At 39.1% G+C, this 26034-nt stretch overlaps 2 protein-coding genes and 1 pseudogene across 11 annotated transcripts; 2 read left to right on the plus strand and 1 right to left on the minus strand.

Moving 5' to 3' along the window:
* On the minus strand, nucleotides 1–9270 carry LOC135278747 (cytochrome P450 2J5-like). The gene is made up of 9 exons (XM_064385513.1): nucleotides 8897–9270; nucleotides 7727–7889; nucleotides 7073–7222; nucleotides 5510–5670; nucleotides 4463–4636; nucleotides 4088–4229; nucleotides 3272–3459; nucleotides 3016–3157; nucleotides 1–1252 (listed from the first exon to the last, which is right to left on the minus strand). Exons 1-9 carry the CDS (start codon nucleotides 9065–9067, stop codon nucleotides 1074–1076), a joined length of 1470 nt encoding a protein of 489 aa, XP_064241583.1. The 5' UTR covers nucleotides 9068–9270; the 3' UTR covers nucleotides 1–1073.
* LOC135278744 (cytochrome P450 2J6-like) lies at nucleotides 4612–24378 on the plus strand. Of its 10 annotated transcripts, XM_064385509.1 has the most exons (13): nucleotides 10954–11008; nucleotides 11783–11852; nucleotides 13677–13844; nucleotides 14005–14138; nucleotides 15049–15162; nucleotides 16553–16715; nucleotides 18218–18367; nucleotides 18987–19147; nucleotides 19884–20060; nucleotides 20790–20931; nucleotides 22282–22469; nucleotides 22871–23012; nucleotides 24200–24378. In XM_064385509.1, exons 3-13 carry the CDS (start codon nucleotides 13841–13843, stop codon nucleotides 24376–24378), a joined length of 1554 nt encoding a protein of 517 aa, XP_064241579.1. In that variant the 5' UTR covers nucleotides 10954–11008; nucleotides 11783–11852; nucleotides 13677–13840. The 10 variants fall into 10 exon arrangements, with proteins under 10 accessions (XP_064241580.1, XP_064241574.1, XP_064241576.1 ...); XM_064385504.1 differs by lacking the exon at nucleotides 11783–11852 and having other exon boundaries at nucleotides 10915–11008; nucleotides 14005–14143; XM_064385506.1 differs by lacking the exon at nucleotides 11783–11852 and having other exon boundaries at nucleotides 10915–11008; nucleotides 13677–13804; nucleotides 14005–14143.
* Nucleotides 24268–26034, plus strand: part of LOC135278749 (cytochrome P450 2J6-like) — a 12170-nt pseudogene continuing 10403 nt past the window's right edge.

The following is a 26034-nucleotide window of genomic DNA, read 5'->3' on the forward strand; positions in this document are numbered from 1 at the left end:
TTGAAAGTTTTAAAATGGCTTTTATTTAAAAAGTGAAATATTTCAATGATGTCAAGTATGCGTTTGTTCTGTGGTAGCAAACATTACCATGTGTTTTACCATGTGAACCCTGGGATTTTACTTGGTGGAAGGGAATAATTGGAAATACTTGCAAAGACAATCTAGTCTTCCATTAGTTTTTGTCCCAGAAATGTGTAGAATTTTGCTTTTAACTACATCCTGTCATAATTTCTGCTAGCTCCTGATGAACTTTGAAAATTGAAAGGACTTAGGATGCTTTCAGCTGAATTTTAAATGGTCAGAACCTTCCACATCTGTTGATGTGGAAAAAGAACAAAACAAAATACCATGAGTAATAAATCTCTAATGTACCTACTAAAACACCTCTTGACATCTTGGTTTATTTTCTTAATTTCTTGAAAAGCTGTTCCTTTCTCTTTAAATAGGAAATTATTGGATCATACAGCAGTGTTTCTAAATAGAAGGAAAAGTTTGTGAAAGTGCATGGACCTGAGTTGTGGTGAAATAGAAATTGGATACTGAGGAAGTAAAAAAAAGATGTAAGGATTTCCTAAATGGGCTGTGGTTATGAGAGACCCTCTACTACAATCATTTTTGTGTGTGTGATGTTTATGCTACACTATATAATGCTTTGTGGGAGTGTGAAAGGCAAAGGAATCAACACTAAGTGTGTGAAGAAGAGCTAAGAAAAGACCTGTGAACTCAGAAGAGGAACAGCTTGCTGAAGAAAATTTTACTCAAGCATCCTAACTGAACAGTTGTCCCATTTTAAGAGTGTGATACCTGACAGAGCACACATGCAGGAAACTACTTGATACAGGCCACTTCTCTAGCATCCTACAGCTAATTCAATGCTACTGTGAGTGTGAAAATACATTTATTTGGAAATAGTGTGTGTTTGTGTATACCTAAGACTCAATTATGTGAGTTTGGCAAGTAGACTTTCATTTCAGAAAGTTCAGTAGATAAGAATTAAGATAGTGAAGCATATTTTTAAAGGATCTGCACTTACTAACAGGTTCAAATCTCTCAGCATTTTAGTGTGTTGCAGACTAGCGTGGAATAGCACAGATTTCATATGGATGTGGCTGCAGTATTGCACCCAAAATGTACTCCAGATTGATTTCCTTCACCCCCTCAGGGAGCTGGAATGTAAATGCCCGAAGGAGATTGGTAAAGAAGATGAACAGTTCAACTCGTGCCATCCGTTCCCCCAAACATACACGGTGCCCTGCAGAGGAAAATCAAAAGAGTTGGTTGAGTAAACTTAAGTTCTGTAAAAGAACTTTGCATAAAATTCTACTTGAGTTCCATAAATTCTATTCGTGTAAGATAATTATCTCCTATTTCCTTCCGTAAGGACAGAAGATGCTTTAGGAGGAGGGTGGGGAAACATTTAACTGAGAAACTGTGCACCTCTGTCAAGTGTTTGATTTGGTGTTTTGATTGGGTTTAATCTTTTTTCACCCCTGGAACCATGTATGCAATTCTCCCTTTCCATTGTTGATTCTTTTTGTGAGAGCCATGAATTGCTTCCTAGCTAACCCCAATTTAAAAAAGCTTCATATATTTCAGAGTCTTGTTTCGGTTGTTAAGAAGGGAGGGCTGGAGCATTGTTTGATGCAGTTCTGAAGCCAAGGAGAAGGATGTAATCAGGATTTCTGTAACAGAAATTCAGAAGGGTATGTTGGGTCCTTGTAGCCCTAACACTGTCAGAGGCAGGTGTGTGAGCTAAGGGAGTGAAGTGTGCAGTGATGTATAGACTCAGTGACTCATTTTGGCATATTGTTTACACAGGATATTTCAGGACATCCATATATTCCAGGCTAAAAACCCCAAAGATAGGTATTCAGGATATATAAATACTCAGATTACATAAACAGAAAACAACCAGAGCAAGTTAAAGAAATAGTCCTACGCTACAGTTAAAATGGGAGCCCAAATTAGTTGTCTCAATTCATAGACATTTGGTGAGTGAAGAAGGTAAGATGATAAATACCTGTTTTGCAAAGATGATTTTAGGATTTACAGACAATGTAGACAATTAAAAAAAAAATCTGGGTTTACTACATTTAATCTGACCATGTGTTACTCAGTATGCTTTTTGCTATTTCTCTACAAGAAGTGTGTAGTAGTATAATGTCACAGTAACACAAAAAAACCCCTCAGCTGTTTCCCAGTAGTTTTATTGTGAATTTTTAGTGATGATACCACTTTCCTCTTTTGTGCTGCTGTTTTTCATAATCAGTTTGTTGGAGAAACCGGTAGACTAGAGAAACTCACTAGAGTTGCTTTATACTGCTTTTCACTCTTTTCCCCCCTCTTTTTAAACACTCCATATCTTTGAATCCCTGTATTTTGCACTGCAAGTTAGTTAAGTTGTACATTGTAATATGCTTTTGAAAAGTTAAATTCTTTTTTTGGTTACCTAATAATATTCTACTGAAAACCTACAAAATCTACTGGATTTTGCTAGTTTTCTACAGATACAAAAAAACATGGTGCTAGACTATTAATGTAGGATTTGGGAGACTGAGGTTTGGTTTCCTACTTCTTCATGGATTTTCTCTGTATGTTTTGAAAGATCACGTTTCTTTTGTCACTGGCCTTCCTTTTTGTAAGGTGAAAATAAATAAATTTCCTGACTTAGGGGAATTACATTGATTTAACAGAGAATTATCTTGATTTAACACATTAGGAGATAAGAAGCTCAGATATCCTTATGGTAGGAACTCTGCATATGCCAAGGAAAGAGCATTGTGTCTCCCAGCCATACTTATTTTCTGTTTAAATATATGAAAAATACAAAATACACAATACTCGTGGCTCTTACAGCAAAGCCCTGACTTTAAATATTTCAAATCAGTCAAATAGTCAATCTAGTCAAATACATTTTTATAAATGTATATTTTTAATATTTTAGATCTTAGAAATAGTATTTTTAATCTTGCTGCAAAACAGAGCAAGCAGGAATATTCAAGGTCACGGTGTTACCTGCTGAGAAAGGTAAGAATGCCTCTTTGTTCACAAAGTTGCCATCCAAATCTAGGAAATGATCTGGGTTGAACTTCCAAGGGGTTGCCCAGTGCTCAGTGTCATACACCACAGAGTGCAGATTTGGCAACACAAGCGTGCCCTGCAAGAAGCAGCAGAGATCTTATTTTCTGTAGATTTTCCTTCTCTCTATGCCATATAAATGGCAAATATTAACAGCTCAAAGATATAAGAGACAGGGGGGTATCCTCTGTACCTTTTTAACGTGAAAGCCCAGCAGAGTCGTGCTCCTCAGGCACTGTCGCGGGACCCCGACGGAGGTGACGTTGCTGTAGCGCAGAGCCTCGTGGATCACAGCGTTTGTGTAGGGCAGCTTCTTACGGTCCTCGTAGCTGATGACATGGGAGGGTTCCAGAACAGCCTCTATCTCACTCTGAACCTTTTCTGCAGACAAATGAAAATAATTTCATTTCCCATTCTGCACCTCCCCTTCCTCCCTCCTTTATTTCCAGCAGATTTTTGTGTGAGAATGTTCTGTCTGAGGGAAATAAAAGAAATTATGTTGCTGTGAGATGAGTTGGCGTGTGGTTTGACTGCTGTGTAGGTTTCTGTTGATCAAGGAAGTGTATCTCCCTGAATCACAGGATGATGTCTCAAATGAGACACCTAGGATAGTACAATTCTGTGTTTCAAAAAATAGATTAAAATTTGAAATGACAGGTATAATTTCTGTTGTTTATAAATATGTATCAGATCAGGCATCTTCAAAAACTTTTCTGCTTAGAAGGTTAGGAGGAGACTAGGTTGCATATGAAACATCTTTAGCTTGTTATTCTGTCTTGCCAACCCCTTCTAGTGAGGTAAAACTGTGCCTACTACTAATTTCTGCTAGTGTTGCTGGTGAACCAGATGGGGAAGCACATGAGTGTTTCATTTATTGACCTTCCATTTTCTTGATCTCAGTTGCTGATATACCACCATTCATGTGCACAGCTAAGGTTTTTTTGATGTCTTGCAAGTGATTGGGCTAATACTTACATTGATGATGTTCTATGTTGGTGCTTTTGCTCACCTTGTATTTCTGGGTATTGTACCATGTAGAGCAGTGCCCAAAGAAGGGTGGTGCTTGTTGTTTCTGTCCCTCCCAGCAACAGATCAACCACAGTCTGAACCATATTTTCTTTGTTGAATGTAGAAGTAGGGTCATCCTTGGTCTGTAGGGCATATTCACAAGAAGACTATGAAATAGAAATTTCAGATATTTCACCAGTCACATAGAAACTGTCATTGTTTGATGATAACAGTGAGCAGCCCATCAAATCAAACACCTTCAGTGCTGCACAAACAGAGTGTGCAAGTAAAAATCCTTTGGCACTTATTGGAACAGCAAATGTTTGTAATAGGCATTGAAGCCACGGAAGGGAGAGTGTGATAAACAGATGCTTACTTTTGTTATTTGAGCCAGGTAGAAATCAATGAGGTCCTGTGGATCACCTGTGTTCTGTCTCTCATGAGCCTGGACCTCCTCCATGACTAATCTGTGCATGAAGTTGTTGTATGCAAACACCTCCTGGTGAGGCCCTGGGAGATGGTGCATGAGCCGTGGGAAAGCATCGTACAGCTGTGGTGTTAAACAGAAAGCAAAGAGGGTCAGATCCCAGCTCTGATTTCCTGATTATTGTCAAGTCACCACAACATGTGAGCAACCAAATTGGGATGAGAGGCAGCAGACACAAGTAAGAGAGATTAAATAGTGGAACATGATTATATTTTACTTTTTGGATCAATACTTAATAACGTAACAGGGGTTCTGAAAATGGGTGAGTAATTGAGTGCTGAATCTGACTCACAAACAGATTTTTTTCTCAACCTTGAATTCTTTTCTGTAATTTTTTTGTTTTTTTAGGCGTCCCTTTATGAGGAACCTGATAGTCTTTTACAATACCAGTGTGCCAAAATCTGCACAAATTAAACAATAGCTAGGGTTTCAAGAACTTAAAACATATTCTTCTTAGTGCGATGAAGTTGTAACCTGTATCTTTTTATAGAAAGCTCAGAATAACTGAGATCTTGATGGTAATATGAATTGAAACAAGATTTCTTTTCAAAAGAGCAGCAATTTGAACATTTAGTTCTTATTAACTGCCTTTTTAGATTTGCAAGACTAAATGAAAATGAAATTTTAGAAGCTGCTTTCATTTTAAGAACTAAGAATCTTAAATACACAGTATTCTGCAAATAATTGCTCATTGGAAATCTGTGAAAAGCAGTGATGATCTAGAATTTTAATTTTAGGATGTGATTTACAGACATAAAGAAGAATTAGAAGCAAATATTTACATATACCAAGTATGTATTGATTTATTACTTCACTGTGGCTTGTAGAACAATGGTATATTTGGAAATGAAAATGTTTGTGAATAATTGTCTCTGACTTTTAATTTCTTTTTGCTTGTAAAATGCACCTTAAGGAATAAGAAAAGTAGGTTCTTACCCTGCCCCAGATAGTACCTTGAAAGTAGATCACAGAATAAATAGCTTTGATGAGTTTGCTGAAAGATTCATCCTCACTGGAGAAGCAATGACCGAAAACAACAGCACAAATGATATTTGCAATTGCACGGACGATGGAAGTGTTGGGGTCAAAAGGTTTGCCTGTGAATATGGGAGGTGCTGTGAGAACTTCTGAATGGGCTACAGCAAGAAAAACGAGGAAGACTTTTTTTTTTTAATGGTAAAAACAACAAGGGATCAGACTATTTTAGAAAAACTTCATGTAAGTGAAGCTTAGTTTGGTACACATTAACTGCATGAATTGTAAGTGCATGGAATCTTAATTTTCAATCTGCTCTTTACTCTTATAAAATACAGTGGTAATCAGTTTTGAGAAGACAAAGTCTCCTTCCCTTCTTTGACTAGTGGTCTGGGTTGTGTGGAAACACAAGCAATTAATTAGAGCATATACCTTCAAATATGGAGGTAGATATTTAAGTTTTGCAGTTAAAAACCAAAACAAACAATCCTCACCCCTCTTCCAAAAAAAAAAAAACAAACCAAAAACCAAAACCAAAAATCTTGAGTTTTCGTTTCTTAGTTCTGTTGAAATGACTTATCTCTTTTTGGTTTTCGAATATCAGCTTAACAATCCAACCATAGATGTATTTTTTTTTTCCACAGACTGAGAAGGCAAAGCTCATATAATATGGTGGAATACATCTCCCACTGAAAAGGATTAAATCCAGAAAAATATAAATTAAATACACATTTCAATGGCAAGGACAACCTTTGAAGTATGTCTCTACGGAAAATACATCCCTGACTTCAGTCCAATGCTCTTTGTTGTTCTTGGAAAGAGTAAACACATTTACTGAGTTTAAAATTGAGAAGGGATTGCATGGTAGGTAAAGCTTTGGGCTGTACAGGGACTTGAGGTGGATGATTTTTTCATCTCCTACATTTTAAAGATGTGTGAATGTTGCTCTCAGAAAAGAGGTGGGCCTTGTCCAAGGAGAGTTGGAGAGAGACCTCAGGCAACCTCTCTGTGTTTTCACATGGAACAAGATGTGGGTGAGGGATTTGGCTGCTCAGAATATTTATATTTAATTGCTTTATTCTGGCAGCTTGCTAAAATTCTATTGGTTTCTATTTCATCCAAACCTTGAAAAGAAGATTTTCTTGGATAACTGAATGATACATTCCTTGTTTTGGGGTTCTTTCTCTGCCAAATCTTGAAAGCCTGCTGTCCTAGAATGACTTCCAGCAGGTCATACATTGTGTACTTTAAGGAGGGTTTTTCTAGACTCCTTGAGTGTAAGAATAATTACCAGCTGTGCTGATAACAAACATTTTTTTAAACTCTCTTTATTTAAAAATAAACAATTTTATATTGCCCGCTGTGCAGACAAAACATTTTTTGCAAAGAATGCAATTAAGAAGCCAGTGAAAGTTCTACTTATATCGACAATATCTGTATTACTTGTAAAAATGTACTGTGAAACTTTTACCAGCTCTGATATTTCAGGAAAAGCTATAAGTGTTGTTCTTCTAGTGAATTTACCTTTTGTATTTGTGAAGATATCCACAAGGTGACAGGCCTCTCTTTGAATTTGATGCTCCAAGTTGTTCTTACCAAGTGCCAGACTTCTTATAATTGTCATGCCAAAGCGTCTCTGCTGCTTCCAGGTGTGGCCATTTGTCAGGAAAATACCTGAAAAATACACAAACATTTAGTTCATTGCTGGGAGAGGAAATCCTTTCACTGCAACAGGCAAATTTTGATTTAGATTTCACTAACAAGATACACTGATTTTAGATTTTAGAAGCTGAGTTTTTGTCTCTGAGGATTTTATGACACCCAGCTGCTCTTAAATGTGTGCTTGGAAGCTGAGTGGGTTTTGGTGGGGACTGAACAGCTTTGTCTATAAATATCTTCTACATGAGCAGTCTCCTGGTTTAAAAGTGATACAATTGAAGGGCAGCTTCTCCAGGCAAGTATTCCTTTGGATTTATTGGGAAGGAAAAAGGCTGAGTGATGTCCTTTATAAGACTATAAATTTTTGCTTTTTCCTTAACATGCTTAGCACTGCATGAAACATTTTTGCAGTGAGAGCCCAGTTATGCCCTGGTACAGCAGTAGCTGATGTGTGTGCACAAGAAAACATCTTCCTTCTTTACGCCTTGTTCTAGCTCATTCTTATATAACACTTTGTACCTTTCTCGCCCATCATATCCCTGTAGAAAGGGGTGAGAGGTCTTCCAGAAACTTCTTCTGAGTGGGTGACAATGCCATCTTTTACTGCTTTGTATCCATTCAGCACAACCAGAGGAGTCTGTCCCATCCACAGTGTGTAGATGTTTCCATAGATGTTGGTCAACTGAAGAGTTGATAACAGGGAATTTGTAACTATAAACCAGGGAAAGCATGCACTAAAATATCAATTTATTTAGGAGTTCTCTGAAGTTGTAACTAAACCCCTTTGTTGGCATCAAATTGAATTTCAGGTTTTAGAAAAAAAAAATCATCTTTCAGTTATTAATGTGCTTTGGGAACAGAAGGTAATTGTTCTTTATGGAATAGGTGCTAAGGACATCTCTCAGAAGAATACCTCTGTAAATTTCACAGAAAGAAAAACAGCAGGTTACTTTGTTAGCTGTGAATCAAAGAACAAATTGTTACAGGCAAAATCCCAGAGCTTTTCTGTTTATTTTATTAATGGACCAAAATGATGGTATTTTCTTGTCTCTAGCTTACAAAGAAAGCAAAGAAATATTCTTGCTTTCTTTGCTATAGCTTCCACAGGATTTTTCTTATTTTCCTCTGCTGTCATTCCTCACATCATGCTTATATTTTTCCTTCTAATAGTGGGAAGCAGATTCCTTACTTTTTAAAAATAATTTTGATTGGTTGTGTTGTGAACATAATAGCAATCAGATTTTCCTGTTTGTTTTAGCAGTAACCTGTTTATGGCAGATAAGAAATATTTTTACTGTAAAAACAAGTTAAAAAAGTGTTTAGGGTACATGTTTGTTGTTCTAATGGAGATGTTCCAGTGACATTGGTGTCAGGAAAGGAAAGCTCTGCTAGAGGTGGCTTACAGGGCTGGATATAGCACAGAAACAGAACGAAACTGCCAATGAAATGCTATTCTACGACAGTGCTTGTGAGAATGTAACCAAAAGAGAAAATAGCAAGGATTAAAACAATGGTGATGTTTATTACTCAGAAATCTTTTTAGTACTGCAGGGTGTTCAAAGTCTTCGAAACTGGCTGGTAATCAAACTTGAGGTTTAAAAAAATAGTGTTTTAGGCTGTTCCTATGCAATGCACCATTTAAGTTAAAATAGATTCAGACTGATTGTAGCCACAGAGATAAAGAAATACCTTGCTGAGAGTTTCTCGGCGCAGTTTGAAGTCCAGCAGCCACAAATTTCCGATGATGGGGAGAGGAGCTGGTCCTGGAGGAAGCTGGGTACGCATCCACTGCAGCTTGAGGAACTGCAAAATCAGGAGACACACTACTAGAGCTATAAAAATCTCAGTAATCCCCAGCATTTTATCAAAATTTTAACTTCTCAGTGGGATTTGGCTTTTTTTTTTGTCTATGACTTCTGAAAATTTGGATTTGTGGAGATGTTTCTGCTACTGAATCCAAACTCTTTCTAAGGATATGCCTCCTGTAGCCATCTCTCTCTGGCAATCTACAGTTTTCCCAAGCTGAAGTCCCTAGAAAACCAAACTATGTGATCCTTTTTGGTTAGCCAAGCCACACCCACTCTTTTTTTATGATCTGGAATTGTGACCTGTCTCTTTTTTTCACTTAGAATTTTATTTCATTTTTAGTCTTGATAGTGGGTCAAAGTGCCAATTATTGAATAGTTAACCGAGGTTTTCAAGAGTTCTGCATAATGATAACACCTCAGACAGTTTCATGTAGCTGAACATTGAAAAGCATTAGCTATTGTCATTCTGAAATACAACAATTATTGTGTGGTTACTTTACAGAAGAAGAAGCATCTACACAATATCTGAGATAAAAGAATGAATATATACAGCATAAAGCTCAATTATTGTATTTAATAAGAAAATCAAAAGGTAATTTAATAATTTGAAGACTGTCTTATTTTCCCTTTTATCATATCCTAGGTTATGATATTATGTGAACCCTAGTGAGAGATTATTTTTCTATCTATCAGATTATATGATGTTTTCTAACTTTTCTTTTTAAAAATTTTTTATTTTATGCTAAGTTTTAAAATCTTCTGGTTAAAATTTTGCAGATGAAACCATGCACAGGTTCTATTAGATCTGTGGAAAAGAACAAATAAATGGAAGAAACAAGCAAAATTTTAATCCTTACTGATTTGTGGATCCCATAAGTTTACCAGAGAGGTTTGTACCAGTGTGTAGCGAACTTTAACTTGAGACTTACTTTTCATACTTACTGATATATTACACAGTATTTTTCAACATTTTGTTCAAGAACCAAGCTAATGTTATCTTCAAGACTAAATAGAGATTAAGGAAAGCCATAAAACTGTACAAATTGTCTGTTTCAAAACTTTATCATAATTTCTCTGTGCAGGCTTGCTGAATTTTTCAGTGTGCACTTTTCAGCTCAAAAAGTTTCTGTAAAATTAAGGTTATTGATTGGAATCCGTGTGTGTTATGATCCTGAAATATGAAGGTTGAATGCTATCCATGGGTTTCTTAAGAACTGAATTGAGCTTCAAGAAACTGAGAGTTACAGGCATGGACACTCATTTCAGTTAGTTTTCTAACTCATTTTTTTGTGTGTGGGGCTTAGTAAAAGAAAATGTGGTAAATACAATCTTGCATTATTCAGTATTGAAAAATGCATAGATGATAAGTGGTATTTTTTTTCTGTGGTGGATGTAATAACTTCAGACTCCAACAAGAAACAAGGGGCAGTTTCACAGGGCAGCAGTGACATTGCAGCATTTTCTTGCCTTACCTTCCTGAGCAGCCACGTCTTGACTTCTCTGTGCAGTTCCATGCAGCACTTCTGCTTTAGTGTGCTGCATGTGCAGATGCTTTTGCAAGAAGTGTGGAAGTGGAGCAGCCATGAGAAGCCAAGGACCATGCCCGTGTGCCTCTGTTATCTGTTTGTTTAGGTGTTTTGGGCAGAGAAATGGAAACAGGAAAATTTCCAGCAGCATGGTTCTATGAATCTTACAGGTGAAGAGTTAAATCAACAAGAAATGGAGGGAAGCAATTTGAAATTCAGTAACTTTTATGATTTTTCCAGCCAATTCTGACAGTTCCATATGTATATCAAAAATTGCAGTTACTGAGTTATGCTATTGAGCATTTATTTATCCACCCATTTTTTCAGATTTTGCTGCTATTTGAGATTTTAAAATTAGTTACTTGATGAAATTAACTTCACTTGTTGCTGGTGCATCAGAACTTCCTTTCTTCATTTGTTTTATTTCTTTCCAAGTCATCCAGGTGGTCCTGTCTGGTTAAAATGAAGTGAGTGCTGTTCTCTTTCTTATTTGTGCACAGAGTCACTTGTTAAGTTTGCAAGTTTTGCAACATTTAAAGACACCTGAAATCTCTTGATCTTCTCATGCCCATCAGTGAGGGCATGATTTATACACTTAAAATTACCAGAATTAAGATGATTTAAGCCATGAAGTTGCCTATTAATAATAGTGATTATGATGTAACTTAAGAAAATAAAAAGAAAGAAAAGGGCTTCACATGAGAGAAATGTGGGTCCAGCTGAGTGAGTCTGGTGCCCACCAAGAGCGTTAGTCTGAGCCTGACCCTTTGAACACTGTGGGCTGTGTGTTTTCCTGCTGCTAGGTGAGAGCTGTGGACAAACTGAAATACACTGAGGCAAAGTTATTTCATAAAAGCTTGGGCTGAAATTCACCAGGAGAGAAAAAGCAAGGAAGCTGTTCCAATACTGTGTATTTTTATATGTTCAGTACATGTGAGTAGTAGCTGTTCATATAAATCTTGCTCAATCTCCTCTGACACAAATACTATTGCAAGAGCTGCATCTCCACTTAAGATGACAGGTGTAAAGTTGGATTGTTTTGAGCAGATGGGGAAATCTGCTTTTGTAATGAAGGTTTCAGGCCACAGGAGTGGGAAGCAGAGAAGATAATCTTTAGGTTGGTGTGAAGCAAAGGATGAATGTGTGTACTGGAGGTGGAGAGGGTTCCTGACACACCTCTGCCCAGAGCGTGTGTCATCTGCTCTGACAGAAAACCAGGGCTTGTTTTTCGCCTGTTGCAGGGACAGATGTATTAAAAAACACAGCCTGGTGTTCTTGCTGCCTGGCCTGGCCTCAAGCTAAACAGCACAGGTATTGCTAAGCTGGTTTTGGGATTTGCTTGTGGGTTTGTTTCTTGCTGTTGTTCTTTCCCCCCCGCCCACCTTCCAGTGGAGACACTAATTTGGATTTCTCAGCTTAGCTGTCTCTTCCTCCCCTGCACTCCCTGATCTCTCAAGAGCTTCATAACAGGAGCTGTTAATTGGTTGGAGGCATCAGAATTTCTCTGAGGGAGAAGAGTTACACTGACATTGTGTGCAGGAAAACACTGAGAGGGAGAATGTGGCTTACAGCACAGCTGGAGTGAACACAGGACTGGGAAATGTGAGCAAAAGAAATTCCCATTCTCTGTTCAGTTCAGGAAAAGAGAATTTTGCTGACATGCATTATAAATAAAGTATGTAGGTTTTTGCCTCCTGCTGTCATCTGTTTTGTTGGGACTTGAAGATTGATGAGCTTTTTAGTTTGCATAGACAAAGAACTGGAATAGGACTTGAACTTCAGATTCTGTTCCTAGATTTGTTCATAGCTTGTCTGTGATCTCATGAACTTGCTTTATCTCTCTGGGCCCAATCAACCCCTGTTCACTTCTTGAAAGAGCTTGAAGGTTGACTAATGAAAGTCAAGTTGTAGATGGCATGTACAATTATTTCTGTTCTGTTCTTTCCCTGTATTTTCTTCCTACTCCTCTGCTCTAAAACCTTTGTTAGAAAAAGGGTTTTCTGAGCTGTCTAAACATCTTCCATCTCTGCCAAGGAACTCTTGTGACAGTATTTGTCAGATAATAATGAGTAAGGCTTGCATGGAGAGGTGCTGTTCACATATAATGAAGATATTGGAACCAGGAAAATTGATTTTCCCCTAAACAACTTGCAGAAAGCTTCTCTGTAAACACCTGCCTCTACCTGCTTGATCTCACAATTAATTTATTTTTATTTTAGTCCTTAATTTCTGCATTTAAGTCCTGCAATTCATGCACAGTGATAGAGTTAATTTAAATTCTATCACTCTGCATTACAATGAATTGTAGCATCCATCACTTTCTCTTCCTGCTAGTAATACATAGTCATCTCAAAATAAAACCAATTGGTATATCTAATCTTATAGACATTTTCCAGCTTTTTGGCATCACTGGCATGCAGTGAGAACAGAGCTAGAAAAAGCATGAGCTCTAGCTATTAGGAAGGAAAGCAACTGCTGTAAACATTCTTCTTGTTTTCCCATTGTTTTTGTTGTTAATGGAGCTGTTAGGGTGGTCAGTTTTGCCTGTTTTGGTGTTGTAATGCAGTGCTGTTTAGGTGAAACAATGCAGACCTTGCACCAGTGCTGTGGTGCTGTGTCTGATGGTGTGGAGCTCCCAGGGCCTGGTGCCCTTTCAGTCTCCCTGGTTTGTGAAGTGCTGTGTAATCTTGGCAGTGCACTGCAGTCAGCTGCAGGAGAGCTGAACAGAGACAAGAATTTAATAAATTAACCATAGCACATACCATTTTCCCACTGAAGTGTCAGGAAGAAATAATTAATGTTGTACAGACAGTTTTCCTTCTGGCATTTCCTAATGTTTGAGTATTTGCAGCCTCAGCATTCTTTTTGACAATTTTCCAGAGCAGTATCTATTAGCCTGGATGCTGCACTTGGAATGTCAGAAGCTGTGGATAGAACAGAAAATTTAAGCTAAGATTTGTTCACATGAATTTGCCAGGGACAGAGGCCTAGGACCAACCCTTTCTTTGCTGGACGACAGTATGGTTATTGCAACTATATTTGATATATATTGCAACTGACTTCTGAGCATTGGAACAAATTTCTGGAATCCAACTCAGATTAGTTACTGTGTAAGAAAGGATTTTTTTTTTCCAGGGAAGTGTTCTTGCTCTTGTCAGCAGTGGTTGGTATAGGTGCCTTGAATGCTACTGAAGAACTTGGATGAGTTGAATAAAACACGAAAAGAGCGTTCAAAATATGCCTGATGTCCTTTCTGCCAGCTGGTGACACCAGTGGATTATGCAAGTGGAGTTGTGAGGATGAGTTGAGTTTTTTTAGACAGCAAATCTTGAGACACAATGACAGCCTGCAGGGACATTTCTGCTGTGAGAGGAGCAACAGCCTCAGAGAAAGCACAGGCAAGACAGCAGGGGTGGAAACAGCAATTAAGATCAGTAATTGCCTTCTTGTGTTCTTTCTGCAGGGCTATGTATATTTTTGGACAAACAGCACACGTGGAGTTCTTTGTCTTCTGCAGCCTTTTGCAGGGGTTTAGATTCACCCTGTCTGATGGAATTAAAGGCACTCCTTTGGGGAGCACTGCACAGCCCCATCCCTGTAAGGTCTGCTGTTCTTCATAAAGCAGCATCCCAAAGAGCCTATTCCACTAGCTCTGCTCCAGAAATCTTCTAAGAACTGCTCCTCTTTGTAGGGATTTTTTTTTTTTTTTTGGTGTTGAGGAGGTTGTTGCATGTGCTGCTTCAGGTGCTGTGAATTAAAAATAAAGAATTACAGGCTCTGGAACTAATTCTGCTGAGTAGGGCTCCTGCTACTGAGATAAGGCAGAAACTAATTCATAAAGCCTCTTAGGGGGCAAGAGCTCAGCCCCAAAATGGAGTTAATGAGAGGTCTGTTACACTTTTTGCCAATAGCACTAGTTATGTTTGATTCTTCACTGTGCTTTTTGCAGTTCATCTGTATTGTTTACTGTGAAAACTCAAATTACAACACTTCATTGCTCTTGGTTCCCAAGTCAGCACCTCCACCCACTGTTGTACAAGGCTACTGGTCGCTTCCTTTTACCTCTGCCCCGAGAAGGTTACCTGATGAGTATTCCTGCCCTCATCTGACAGCTGCAGCTTTGTACCTGAGTTCTTGGCATGCATGTAGTCAGTATTTTGAGTGACACGTTCCTCAAACTGATTGCTCAAAGGGACATTTCTGGCTGAGGTTCCCACCTTCTCTGACCCAGCCTCTACTGGATCTTAAAATAATGGCATCTATTAGCATATTGCAGCATAGAGATGTATTAAATAACACTCAAGAATAGAAATAATTCTCATTTTCTCAGATCAGAGTGGTAGGAAAGAAGGGAGGTGAAAATTCAGAAATCTTCAATGTGACAGGGAAGAGTTCAGAAGAACAATTTCAACAGATTTGTAGCAATTTTATAATAGGAGTTTGGAAGTGTGAAATGATGATAAGTGTAATTCTCATATCCCTGGTTTTGTTTCTTCTGAGTGCACAGTTCCTGAATTTGCAATGGAAGAGTCGTGGATTTCCTCCTGGACCAACACCATTTCCCATCATTGGAAGTCTCTGGTGGATAAATTTTAGAGCTGATCACAGGAGCCTGAAAAAGGTATGTATTTGCAGATGTGAACTAAAGAGCTATTGAGGCAAAACCTGGAAAAAATGGTGATTGTTGATAGGCTGATGTGGTAACAGGGAGAACCCTGCACGGGGTGATTTTTGGAAGTGAAGTGCCTGAACAAGTGAAGGTAAAAATCCTGCAAACAGTCTAAATAATATGAAAGCCTAATAATTTCACATGAAAGTCCCATTCATATATGTGTGCAGCTTAAACAGAACTGAACATAGTAATTTTGCCTCAGAAAAAACTTATATTGTTAAGGGAATCTTTGGCCTTGGAAGAAAAAAGTGATTCTCAGATTTCCTATCATAGGCATATATTGAAAATAATTTTAAATTAGGTGTCTTAAATTCAGAGGGTGTGAAAAGCACACCAGAATATCTTCTCCTGTCATGGGATGGAAACAAGATTGTATCACATACGTAGCCAAATCCTTTCATCCATTGTTTCTCTGAAGTCCAGTCTGGGATATGCTCTTTGCAGATAAACTAAAGACATAAATGATGGTGAAAGGAAATAATCCATGGGAAGAATTACGTCCATGCTAAGCCTGTTAATACAGATTCTTTCAGTTTTCAACATCCTTCACTGAGCTAAAATGTCACAAGAGAACCCAGTGTGTTAATATATTTTTCAAATTGCTGCCTTTCCTTATGTGCTAAGTGCAACTCGCAGGTAAGAGGGGAACTGTCTGCAGCTGAAGGAAGCTTAAAAGAGCATGATGCTAAAATTTTCTGATGGGTACATGTTAATGGCTGTGAGAGGACAGATCTGTACTGGTTCTTGGTCTAGCAACAGGGACTTTGTCTTTGCAGAATACCCACAGCATTGCCTGAGAGCAGTCCCCATCAGTACCCAGAGATGGGATCTATCAGGTACAGCTGACAGTACTTCAGTATAAGATGGGAAGAGTTCTTGCCATTGAAATGTGAAATCTGCATTACTTAGAACTCTAGAAGGGGAGTTACACTTGGAATTCATAATTTCAAGAAATTCTGATTGTTGAATGAGTAAATGAAATATGGAGTTGAAAAATGTAACCAAGAATGGGCGGGTGAACTTTCATAGAAAACCTTGTACAGATCCATAAACACTCAAGGGCATTTGCCCTATGGTTGGTATCGCAAAGGTAACGCAGGCCAAGTTCTAGAAAAGGACCATTTATTCTTTCATTGCTCACATTTCTGTGGGTGGCGTGTTCCCAGAGAGAGCCCAGACCCTTCCTGCAGAAAGCACCCCCACCACAAAGCACAGCACTGTCCCTTTTCACCTCCTGAACCCCTGAGCAATGTTGTGCTGAAGACAGCAGCCCACTGTGTGTGCATGTTCTTTAATGTTTCTCGCACGGGGTTTTTTTGGGCACTGATCTTACCTGCAGCTGGCAAAAACCTATGGCAACATCTGCACGCTGTGGATGGGTCACAGACCTGTGGTGGTGCTCTATGGGTTCCAAGCTGTGAAGAATGGTCTCACCAACAACTCGGAGGATGTTTCGGGGCGACTGCAGACCTACATTTTCAACAAAATGGCAGATGGAAAGGGTAAGATGTTCATGTCTGTCAGAGGACTTCACCCTTGACTTTCTTTGTTTCCTCATGTGCTTTTCTTACTGAAAAACTCTTATTTCCCAAGTGACTTTTTCTGTCTGCTGAAGGTGAATCATATCATTGTGAAGCATCATCCTAAGTGGTCTCCAAATCCCACTGTCACACATACATTTCAGAATCTTATCAGAGCAGCATGGGCAACATTCTTACTGTTGTCTGCGTGTCCTGATTTGAAATAATCCTGCGCCTGCAGCCTCCTTTGCAACCTGAGACTAAAGTAAATCTTTATGCTCCCGGTTGTTTGTTTACAGCAAAGGTTGCTGTAAAGAAAGCACACACAGAACTTTGATCTAGTCTTGTTCCGAAGTACAAAGTCACAGGAAGGTCAGTGGAGCTTTAAATTTATTAGCTAGAGTGTTCAAAGCATTGTATTGTGCTATCTCAAACACTGCTGAATCACAGTGGAGAGAGAATAAAAAGAGTGATATGTTTAAAACAGAAATACTTGAACTTGTTTCCATCAGCCTCTTATCCAGAGATTGTACAGAAGATGCCTTACCCTTAGTCAGGATTTGTTTAATGTGAACTACAGTTCAGAAAGCTTTAATTTGTAATGCTAGCTAATGTAAATAGAGAAAAACCACTTTAAGGTATAGACATTATTAAGTTTGGGGCCATTTCAGTCCATTTGGAAGGATCTGTATTGCCACTTTTTATCGGGGTGCTGTGGAGAAAAGTAGCTGGGTTGTGACACATGCCCTAAAACTCATAATTTGTAGCAGGGATGGCTTTAACCAACAGCTGCAGCTCAGCTGCAAATTTGTGACTGCAACACAAGTACCACCTGCCTGTCCCTGGTTCCCAGGACAGCAGAAGGAATAAGGGACAGTTATTCCAGTCTCTGGTGAAGCAGCTGTTTCAGGGAGTGAGCTGGCTTTCCCAGGAGGAATTGCAGGCTAGACTTTGGAGGGAATTTCCCCACCAAGCAGATTAAATGGTTTATGCTTGGTGGTCTCTGCTAGAATACAGACTCACAGCAGAGCAGCCTGGGATTCCTTTCTGTCCCACAGGATCTCTTGATCTTAAAAAGCTGTTTGCAGATTGGCTAAAGCCTACTTTTTCTTCTCATTTTGGCTGGGTGGTTCTTGCCCTGATTTAATTGCCTTTCCAGGATGAGAACTTGGTATTTGGTACAAAGATCCTGGTAGAACAGGATCCCTCAATGACCAGAGGCAGACGTGTCACATAAAATAGGGCTAGGTTTGGAAGGCAGGTGTGTGAGTCCAGAGGTCCAAGTGGTTTTTTTTTGCAGGGATGGTAATGTCTTAACCAAAGTGTTTTCTCAGCCTCTAACAACATTCAATTCAAAGAACACTGCTCTGATGTGTCCCTCCTCTTTCAGCGACAGCATGATGAGAAGATGACTCTTACTGTATTTATAATCTACAATTGTATGAACTTTATTATGACATAAAACTAATTCTTGATGCCTAAAGGTATCTTGGTCTCAAATGGTCTCATCTGGAAACAACAGAGACATTTTGGAATTGTAACTCTCCGGAAACTGGGAATGGGGAATAAAGGAATGGAGCGTGGGATACAAACCGAGGCCCGTTACCTGGTGGAGTTCTTCAGAGACAAGGAGGGTATGGCATTGACACAGTGCTTGGGGGCAGACACAGTACAGACTGCTTGACTCTAAGGGTAAAGACTACTTTCATTACAGAATTGAATGGATTTGGAGCACACCTTAGATTTGCAGATTAAGGATAAGGTGCTAAAAAACTACAGACCACATATTCTGTGGCGTTTGCTAACAGACTGGAAAAAGAAACATGAAGGGATACAGCAGGGAAATTCCTGAACCCAAAATAATGAAGTTTCTTTGCTTATTTATTGTTTGACAAAAAACCCCTCAGAACCCTTGAGATTTTTGTACAGTTGTACCTCAGCAGTTTGCATTTTGGGATCAACACCAAGATTGAGATTAAAAAAGAAAAAAAAGAAAGCAAAAATGAAAACAAATTAAAAAAAAAAAAAAAAAAGCCAGGAGTTAGAGATTTGAGGCCTTCCTGTCTTAATTTTTGAGTGAGGTTTAGCTTTTTTTACATTTCCTAGTGAATAGTGGGTTTTTCTGAGTATAAATAAACAGTATAAATATCAAAGAGGACATCTATTACAAAATGTCACTGTAATCTTGTTCTCGCAAATAGCAAAGGAGGAGAAGGAAGTGCTTTGGAGGTGAATGTTTTTCTCTGTCTGCAGGAGAAGCTGTGGACCCTTCCTTCCCCATTGTCCATGCTGTCTCCAATGTGATTTGTGCTGTGGTTTTTGGACATCGTTTCTCCCTGGAGGATAAAACATTCCGCCAGCTGATTGAAGCCTTTAATCGTATAGTGGCTTTTGGGAATAGCCACTTTCATTATGTGAGAATATTACTTATGAGATTATGTATCACTTATTAGAATATTACTAACATGCAACTTATTTGATCATTTGGCTCATTATTTATTGCAATATAATTATATCATTATGTATATTATTAAAGTATTGCATTATTGAATACTAATAAATATTCTGACTGTGAGTATGAACTGGACCTGCAATGCTTTGGGTTTGATATTATTCAATTATGAATATTGTATTAATAATCTTTATTAGAATGTCTTAGCAAAGGTAATATGCTTGGGATAATGACCTTTTCTGTAATGGAAATACCAATATTGTTAAGGTGAAAAGATGATACTCTGTGTGAGAATGAAAGAGAATGTTGGGTTCTTTTAGTTTTGGGTTTTTTTGAGGGGGGGGTTTGTTTTGTTTTTTTTTCTGTGCTAAGGTGATGGACATAAATGTTTATTAACATTAAATTTATTAATATTGATACATCTAACTGTAAAAGTAGATTATTTTGTTGGTGAATTACAAAGGGCAAATACAAACGGAGTTATACAGTAAAGATGGGGAAAAGTCTAGGGTGGAAACTGCACTGTCCCTAATTGGTGATTTTAATGTGTGTTTATGTACTAAACATTTATTTTGATGCCACAGGAGTTTTCTCAGAGAAATTAATTCAGCAGTTTAGCACCAAAAATGCTATATCTCTATCACAAGGCTTCTCTACAATGTCACTAACTGTCTCTGTGCTGAATTCTTGCTCCCCAGATGTGTGAAATTTTCCCGTGGTTTGCAGAGTACCTCCCAGGACCTCCACGTAAAGCAAGATTTTCCCGGGATTTTGTTCGCTCCTTTGTGAGGCAGGAAATCAAAAGCCACAGGGAAAAAGGCAGAATAGATGAACCAGAAGATTTCATTGACTTTTACCTGAAGCAGATAGAGAAAGTGAGTGATTAATGCTGTACATGACACAGAACTAGCCATAATGGCTTCCCTGCCCCTTCCCTGCTGTTGTCTGTCCACAACAACATTACTGCAGAGATAAACTCTGCTGCCAAACTCAAAATATGAACTTTGAATAGTTAGCTCAATAACTTGTTCTAGAAATACACATTATTAACATTGGTTTGTTATCATATTTTGGAATCCTTAGTGAGGGCTGGGCAGTAGGGAGGACCTTGAAAAGGTGCAGGTATTTAGATGGCTGTTGAATTCTCATTCTTGCCTTGTATTATTTTTGTGCTTAGTAGTGCTGTATCATGACAGTCTTAAATTGTTGTCAGTCTCTGCTCTGAAAAAAAGCATAAATTTTTAAAAGGATAACATTATATCTTAGATAGATTGCTGAAATCAGCAAATGTGCTGAAAGTGGCATGGGTGGGATAAACTACCTAGAAATGTGTTTTTCTGCTGTGGAAGTTAACAGAAGTCAACATGCCACTTTACAAGGTAGCATAACAGGACTTATACACCTGACACATTCAGCAGCACCTGCAATTTAACAATACCACTGTACTCATTTGAGTAAAGTCTTTGCCTATATCTGTGTTCTGCTCAAGAATCTGTATTTTCTTTGTCCTCTAAAAATCTTGTTCCTTTAGATACAGTGATCACTGTGTCTCAGTGCTCTTACACAGCTATACTCCATTTTACCTTTCTCACTGACACTTTTAGACTAAAAATGTCCCCAATTCTACATTTGATGAAGACAACATGGTGCAGTCTGTTTTTGACCTTTTCCTGGGTGGCTCAGAGACCACGGCCACCACTCTGCGCTGGGCTCTGCTCTATATGTTGGTTTACCCTGACATACAAGGTGAGTAGCACACACAAGCATGGATATGATTCAAGTGGAGCAATTTTTTGTTATACTTTTTTTTTCCTTTTTTTTTTTGTGCTAAGATCAAGGTTTTTTAAGATCAAACTTACTTGAAAGATATTTTTTGAGCTTTGCTTTTAATAAGCCAAGGTAGTAAAAATTTTTCAGACAGAGGTTTCAAAATAATTTCAGGGATATTCAGCTTCTGATACTGTATTGGGTCCTGTTAATTTTTTGTCAGACTGTTTCAGCACTGTTAGCATATAATGGAAGATACAGGCTGAAAACACACAAGGTGAAATAAGAATTTGGGTTAGGGCAAAGTGATGCTTTTCTGGCATCCAGAATGTGTAATAAGGTTGTATTATTTCAGTTAATTAACTGAGACATCAGTCAAATTTCTGTAAAATAGATATATTTATGCTAATGCATGGGAATGTTAAACAGACGAGGAAGACAATAATGGGAAGACAAAAAGCTGATCCAGAAATTCTGGACAAGAGCACAGTTGTGCACTAGTTTCAGAATTTTTGGGTGATTTGGTAGAGGGTTTTCAGAGCTGATGAATTACTATGCCAAGAACATGTTCTTGACTCTCAGGCTGAAGGCTAGAAATTCTTTTCATGCTTATGGTGTTAGAATGCCAGAAGAACAGAGCCCTGTGCACACACATGCACTTCAAACTCTGATAAATTATAAAGAAAAAAATTCCTCATAGCTTACTAGCCTAAGTTTTAAGTATGACATCTGACCCCAAGCCATCTGAGACTGTATAAGATGTGCTAGTTAGTAAAGCTTAGATAGCAGCCCAAAGAGATTAATACTTGATGATGGTTTAATATTATCCTGTTTCAGTTCTCAGCATTACATGTGTCATCTTGATGTGATGGCTTGCTTGCAACACCCTCATTAGTGTACTCTGAGTGTGTATTTACCTGGAGTAAAATCAACAGCTTAATTGAATTGATGTCTTAATAACTGTTATACTTACAGTTTTCTCCCCCTCCTTTAAATATAATGATCCATAAATCTGCTGGGCTTGTGGAAAGAGGGTCTGAACATAAAAACCTATGAGTGTCGTAAAATCATAACTATCTGGTTATTATGATTTATACAAATGCATTTGTATAAATGTATGATTGCACTAATATATACATTTATATTAATATAAATGCATTACATAGATACATTTATACAAATGTATTTACACTTCAGGATATGGTAAGTATAAATTATTTATATATTGCATTTTTTTCTATCACTACTATACTCCAAAAAGGAAAGAAAAGCTGTTTCATCCAAAACAGTGTTCTTACGTCTATAATGGATATTTAAATTATTTTTTAGACAAAGTCCAGAAAGAGCTGGATGCTGTTCTGAGTCCCTCCCATCTCATCTGCTACGAGGATAGGAAGAAGCTGCCGTACACAAATGCTGTGCTTCATGAGATCCTCCGCTTCAGCAGCATTATTTTAATCTCACTTCCCAGAGAAGCTGTGAAGGATACCACTGTTTTGGGGTATCATGTTCCAAAGGTACAGATATCCCTTCTATTCCAGTGTGATCTTTGGCCACAAGTAAAGGTTTACCATTAAACCCTTTCCCCTCCAGCACAGGACAGGAAGATCATTTTGCTAGATTTAGGATATGGTACTAAAGAACTGCAGACCACACATTCTGTGGCGTTTGCTAACAGATTGGGAAAAAAAGTCAGGAAGGAATACAGCAGGGAACTCTGTGAACCAAAACACTGAAGTTTCTTTCCTTATTTGTTTTTTGACAACCCCTCAAAACCCTTGAGATTATTGTTTTTCCCATGATTATGTAATCTTTAATTTCTGCTGCCTTTCTGTGTGCAGAATTATAGCTGGAATCTGTGTCCTTTAATTCTTGATGTGTGAGAGACAGAACTGTGCCAGCTGCCTCTTCCTTTCAGGGCACTCTAATCATGGCAAATATAGACTCAGCTCTTTTTGACCCTGACTATTGGGAGACACCTCACCAGTTCAACCCCGGCCATTTCTTGGACAAGGATGGAAATTTTGTGACCCGAGAGGCCCTTTTGGCCTTCTCAGCAGGTGAGTGCACTGAGAACTGAGCCCAGGTGTGTGGGTTAGATGAAACTGTGTTATTTTCATTGTGGAGAAGGCCCAAGAGGAGTGTAACCCCAAACTGCAGGAGCACAGAAAAATGTTTGACTGCAAAAATAAGTTGTTTGGCAATTGTATAAACACTTGATCTTAGATTTTTGTGAAAATGCAGAGAAGATAAAATGAGTAAGGTCCCAGAATTCCCAATCACTTAGGAACTTGAGTCCTAACCCTGTTGCCCTTGGTCCTCCTCTGTATATGCTAGGTTGTGCCATTACAGTGGATATGCTGTGGCAGGCTGCTGTGCTGGAGCTGATTTATTTTGTATAAATAATTCAATATTCATCAGTGCAGCGAGATGAATGGGAGATCCAGAAGCTGGATTAAATATATCCAGAAGTCTGTCTTTCCTGTGGAGTTTCTGGGATTACTCTTTCACCAGTGTGTGAGTTTATAGAAGTTTAAACAAACAAAACCTCTTGGGGGTCATGCCAGGAATGAATAGCCTGGTTGTCAGAGCTGTTAGCTAAGCTGTGAAAATGTCAGGCTCAAGTTTCTGGTCTAAATTGAGCGGAAGAGGAATTGATTTCTCACATCAAAATTGAATGACCTGACCACTGCATTTCAGAGTTTGTCACTGTCTGTTTCTGGGAATTATATCCTGGACAGAGTTAATTGATAAATTGGGAAGAGATTTTTCTTTAGCAAGTGGTTTTCACTGAAACCATTATGTAGGAAAGTGCTTCATCAGGTGTAGAATGCCCTCTGTCTTCTGATTTTTCGCTGTTATTGGGGAAGATAAGTCAGTCTGTAGTAAGCAGAAGCCGTGAGGGAACCTAAACATGCTTTCTTGTTTTTATTTGGAATCAAAAGACTGAAATCCCTTTCATAAAACTAGGGAGAGTCCTATAGATTACGAAGCAAGAAAGAAACTTCTGAGAAGCATCTCTGGTATCTTTTCTATCTAATCTGGGCAGCTCTTGCAAAGATGAATTTCAGACATCTCAGCTGTATGTCCAGTTCAATCTGAGAGGAAATTGTCTGCAATTGTCTACAAAAATTCCAGCAAAGCTCTTTGTTCCTTAGTGAGCAATGCTCCTGTGAAAAGCTGGAAAACAGGTGCTGGTTACAGACCTTGGTGGGGACTGACTTCTCTTTCCGTTCACCCCTTGCAGGTCACCGTGTTTGTCTGGGAGAGGCATTGGCCAAGATGGAGCTTTTCATCATTTTCTGCAGCCTGTTGCAGAAATTCAAGTTCACTGTACCAGAAGGAGTTAAGGAAATCAGCACAGACATTATCTTTGGGAGCACCATGAAACCCCATCCATACAAGCTCTGTGCAGTTCTGCGCTAGATTGCTCAGCATTAGAGATTTGAGGCACAGGTTTGGTAGTGTGCTAGGATTTGTGCAGCTTTATGGTTCTCATTTTTAGCTCAAATTCAGTGAAAATCTCTCCTTGTTGTTTTATGTCATAGAAGCCAGCCCTGAAAAATACTCTGGTTTTCCTGTGTCTGGAAAGTGTCTGTACCTTTTTTTTTTTTCTGCTGTGTTACAAATGAAATAAATGTAGACAATTATTGCACTGTGTAGTCTCGGCAGAATCTTACTGGAGGGAGGAGGAGCATCAGAGCCAGACTCTGAGCAGTCTTCCCTTACATTCTCAAATCCAGAATGGTGTATTGGGAATGCTGTTCCCAGAGGTGATGGCTCTGAGTATTGCCAGAGCTCCCAGGTATGGTTGCATGGGAACTCAAAGCTCTAGAGGAACATCTCAACTTGCTGGGAGCAGCTTTGTCTATTTAGCCAAGAGCCACGGGCAGATGAGTGCTTGAGACTGGAAGTAACAGAGAGACAACAGGGCAACTCTTCATTTGGCTGTGAGGCATGTGACTCAGGCCAAGAGCAAAGGCAAACCCCCCCCTATTGCCTGCTGGAAATGGCAGAGGGAAGCCCCACTGCTGGTGAAATGCAGTGGGTAGAATAAGGATAAGGACCAGTGGGCTGGCCTGGAATTTATTTATTTTTTTTTACACATACTTCTAGTGGTGCATTTGAGAGGCATTTCTATGAAGGTGAGAGTCATCTCACATGCCAGGGTTCGTAATGACAATGATGTAGAGCAGATTAGGTTGGCCATGTCTCTTCACTGATGCCCAAAGCACAGTTCAGGGGGCAGCCTGCACTCTTTGCAGTCTTGTGCAGCAAGGAAGGGCAGGGCAGGAGACATTGATGTGGTGTTCTGCAAAAGCTGCAGGAGAGTCAAAGCTCTTGAAAGTTTTCTGTGAGCAGAGGGGCAGCTGCACACAAGCAGCCTTCTGACAGCTGAGCTGAGCCTGCTGAGTCCAAATGCACACTGAGGGAAGAGCTGTGCAAGGTGCAGCTGGCAGGAGCAGTGCCCAAGCAGGGCTAGTGGATGGCAAGCACCAGAAGCCACTCTCACTGTGAGACTGGCCTTGTTACCCACCCAATTAAGATTTAAAACCCAAGGTCAGAGTGAGGGTTACTGTTGCTCTACTAGCTTTCTTCTTTGAAGAAAAGACTTTACAATTGTTATCACAAGCATGCTTCAAGGACTAGTTGGCATTGCTCTGTTTATCCGTTGTGTCATGGGCTGAAAGAAAGGGGGAGAAGAGAACTGGCCAGCAGCTCTCCTGGCAAGAGTGAGAGGAGGAGGATTCACTTGTTAGAGGAACACCTTTCTGTTCTTCTGAGCTGTCAGACAGCTCTAACCCTACTTCCCCAGGCATTCAATTCTCTTCATGGAAGCTGTGGCAAATACAGCTTACAAAACCTTATCAGGTTGCTCTCTTCCCAGTCCTCCAGCACCATCTTGTATGAGGAGAAAAGCAATTTGTATTCCCTTGTCATCTCTCCCAAAGGCTTGGCAAAGCTGTTTGGCAGCTGCCTTCCTACAGGCAGGCAGTTCATGTCTAGGCTGAGAGGTGCAATCACCAAATGTGGCTAATGAGTGGGGAAAAGCCAGAGTGAGCCTGGAGAGCCAGGGGAGAT

Source organism: Passer domesticus, chromosome 11, assembly GCF_036417665.1.
Source record: "Passer domesticus isolate bPasDom1 chromosome 11, bPasDom1.hap1, whole genome shotgun sequence".
NCBI lineage: Eukaryota > Metazoa > Chordata > Aves > Passeriformes > Passeridae > Passer > Passer domesticus.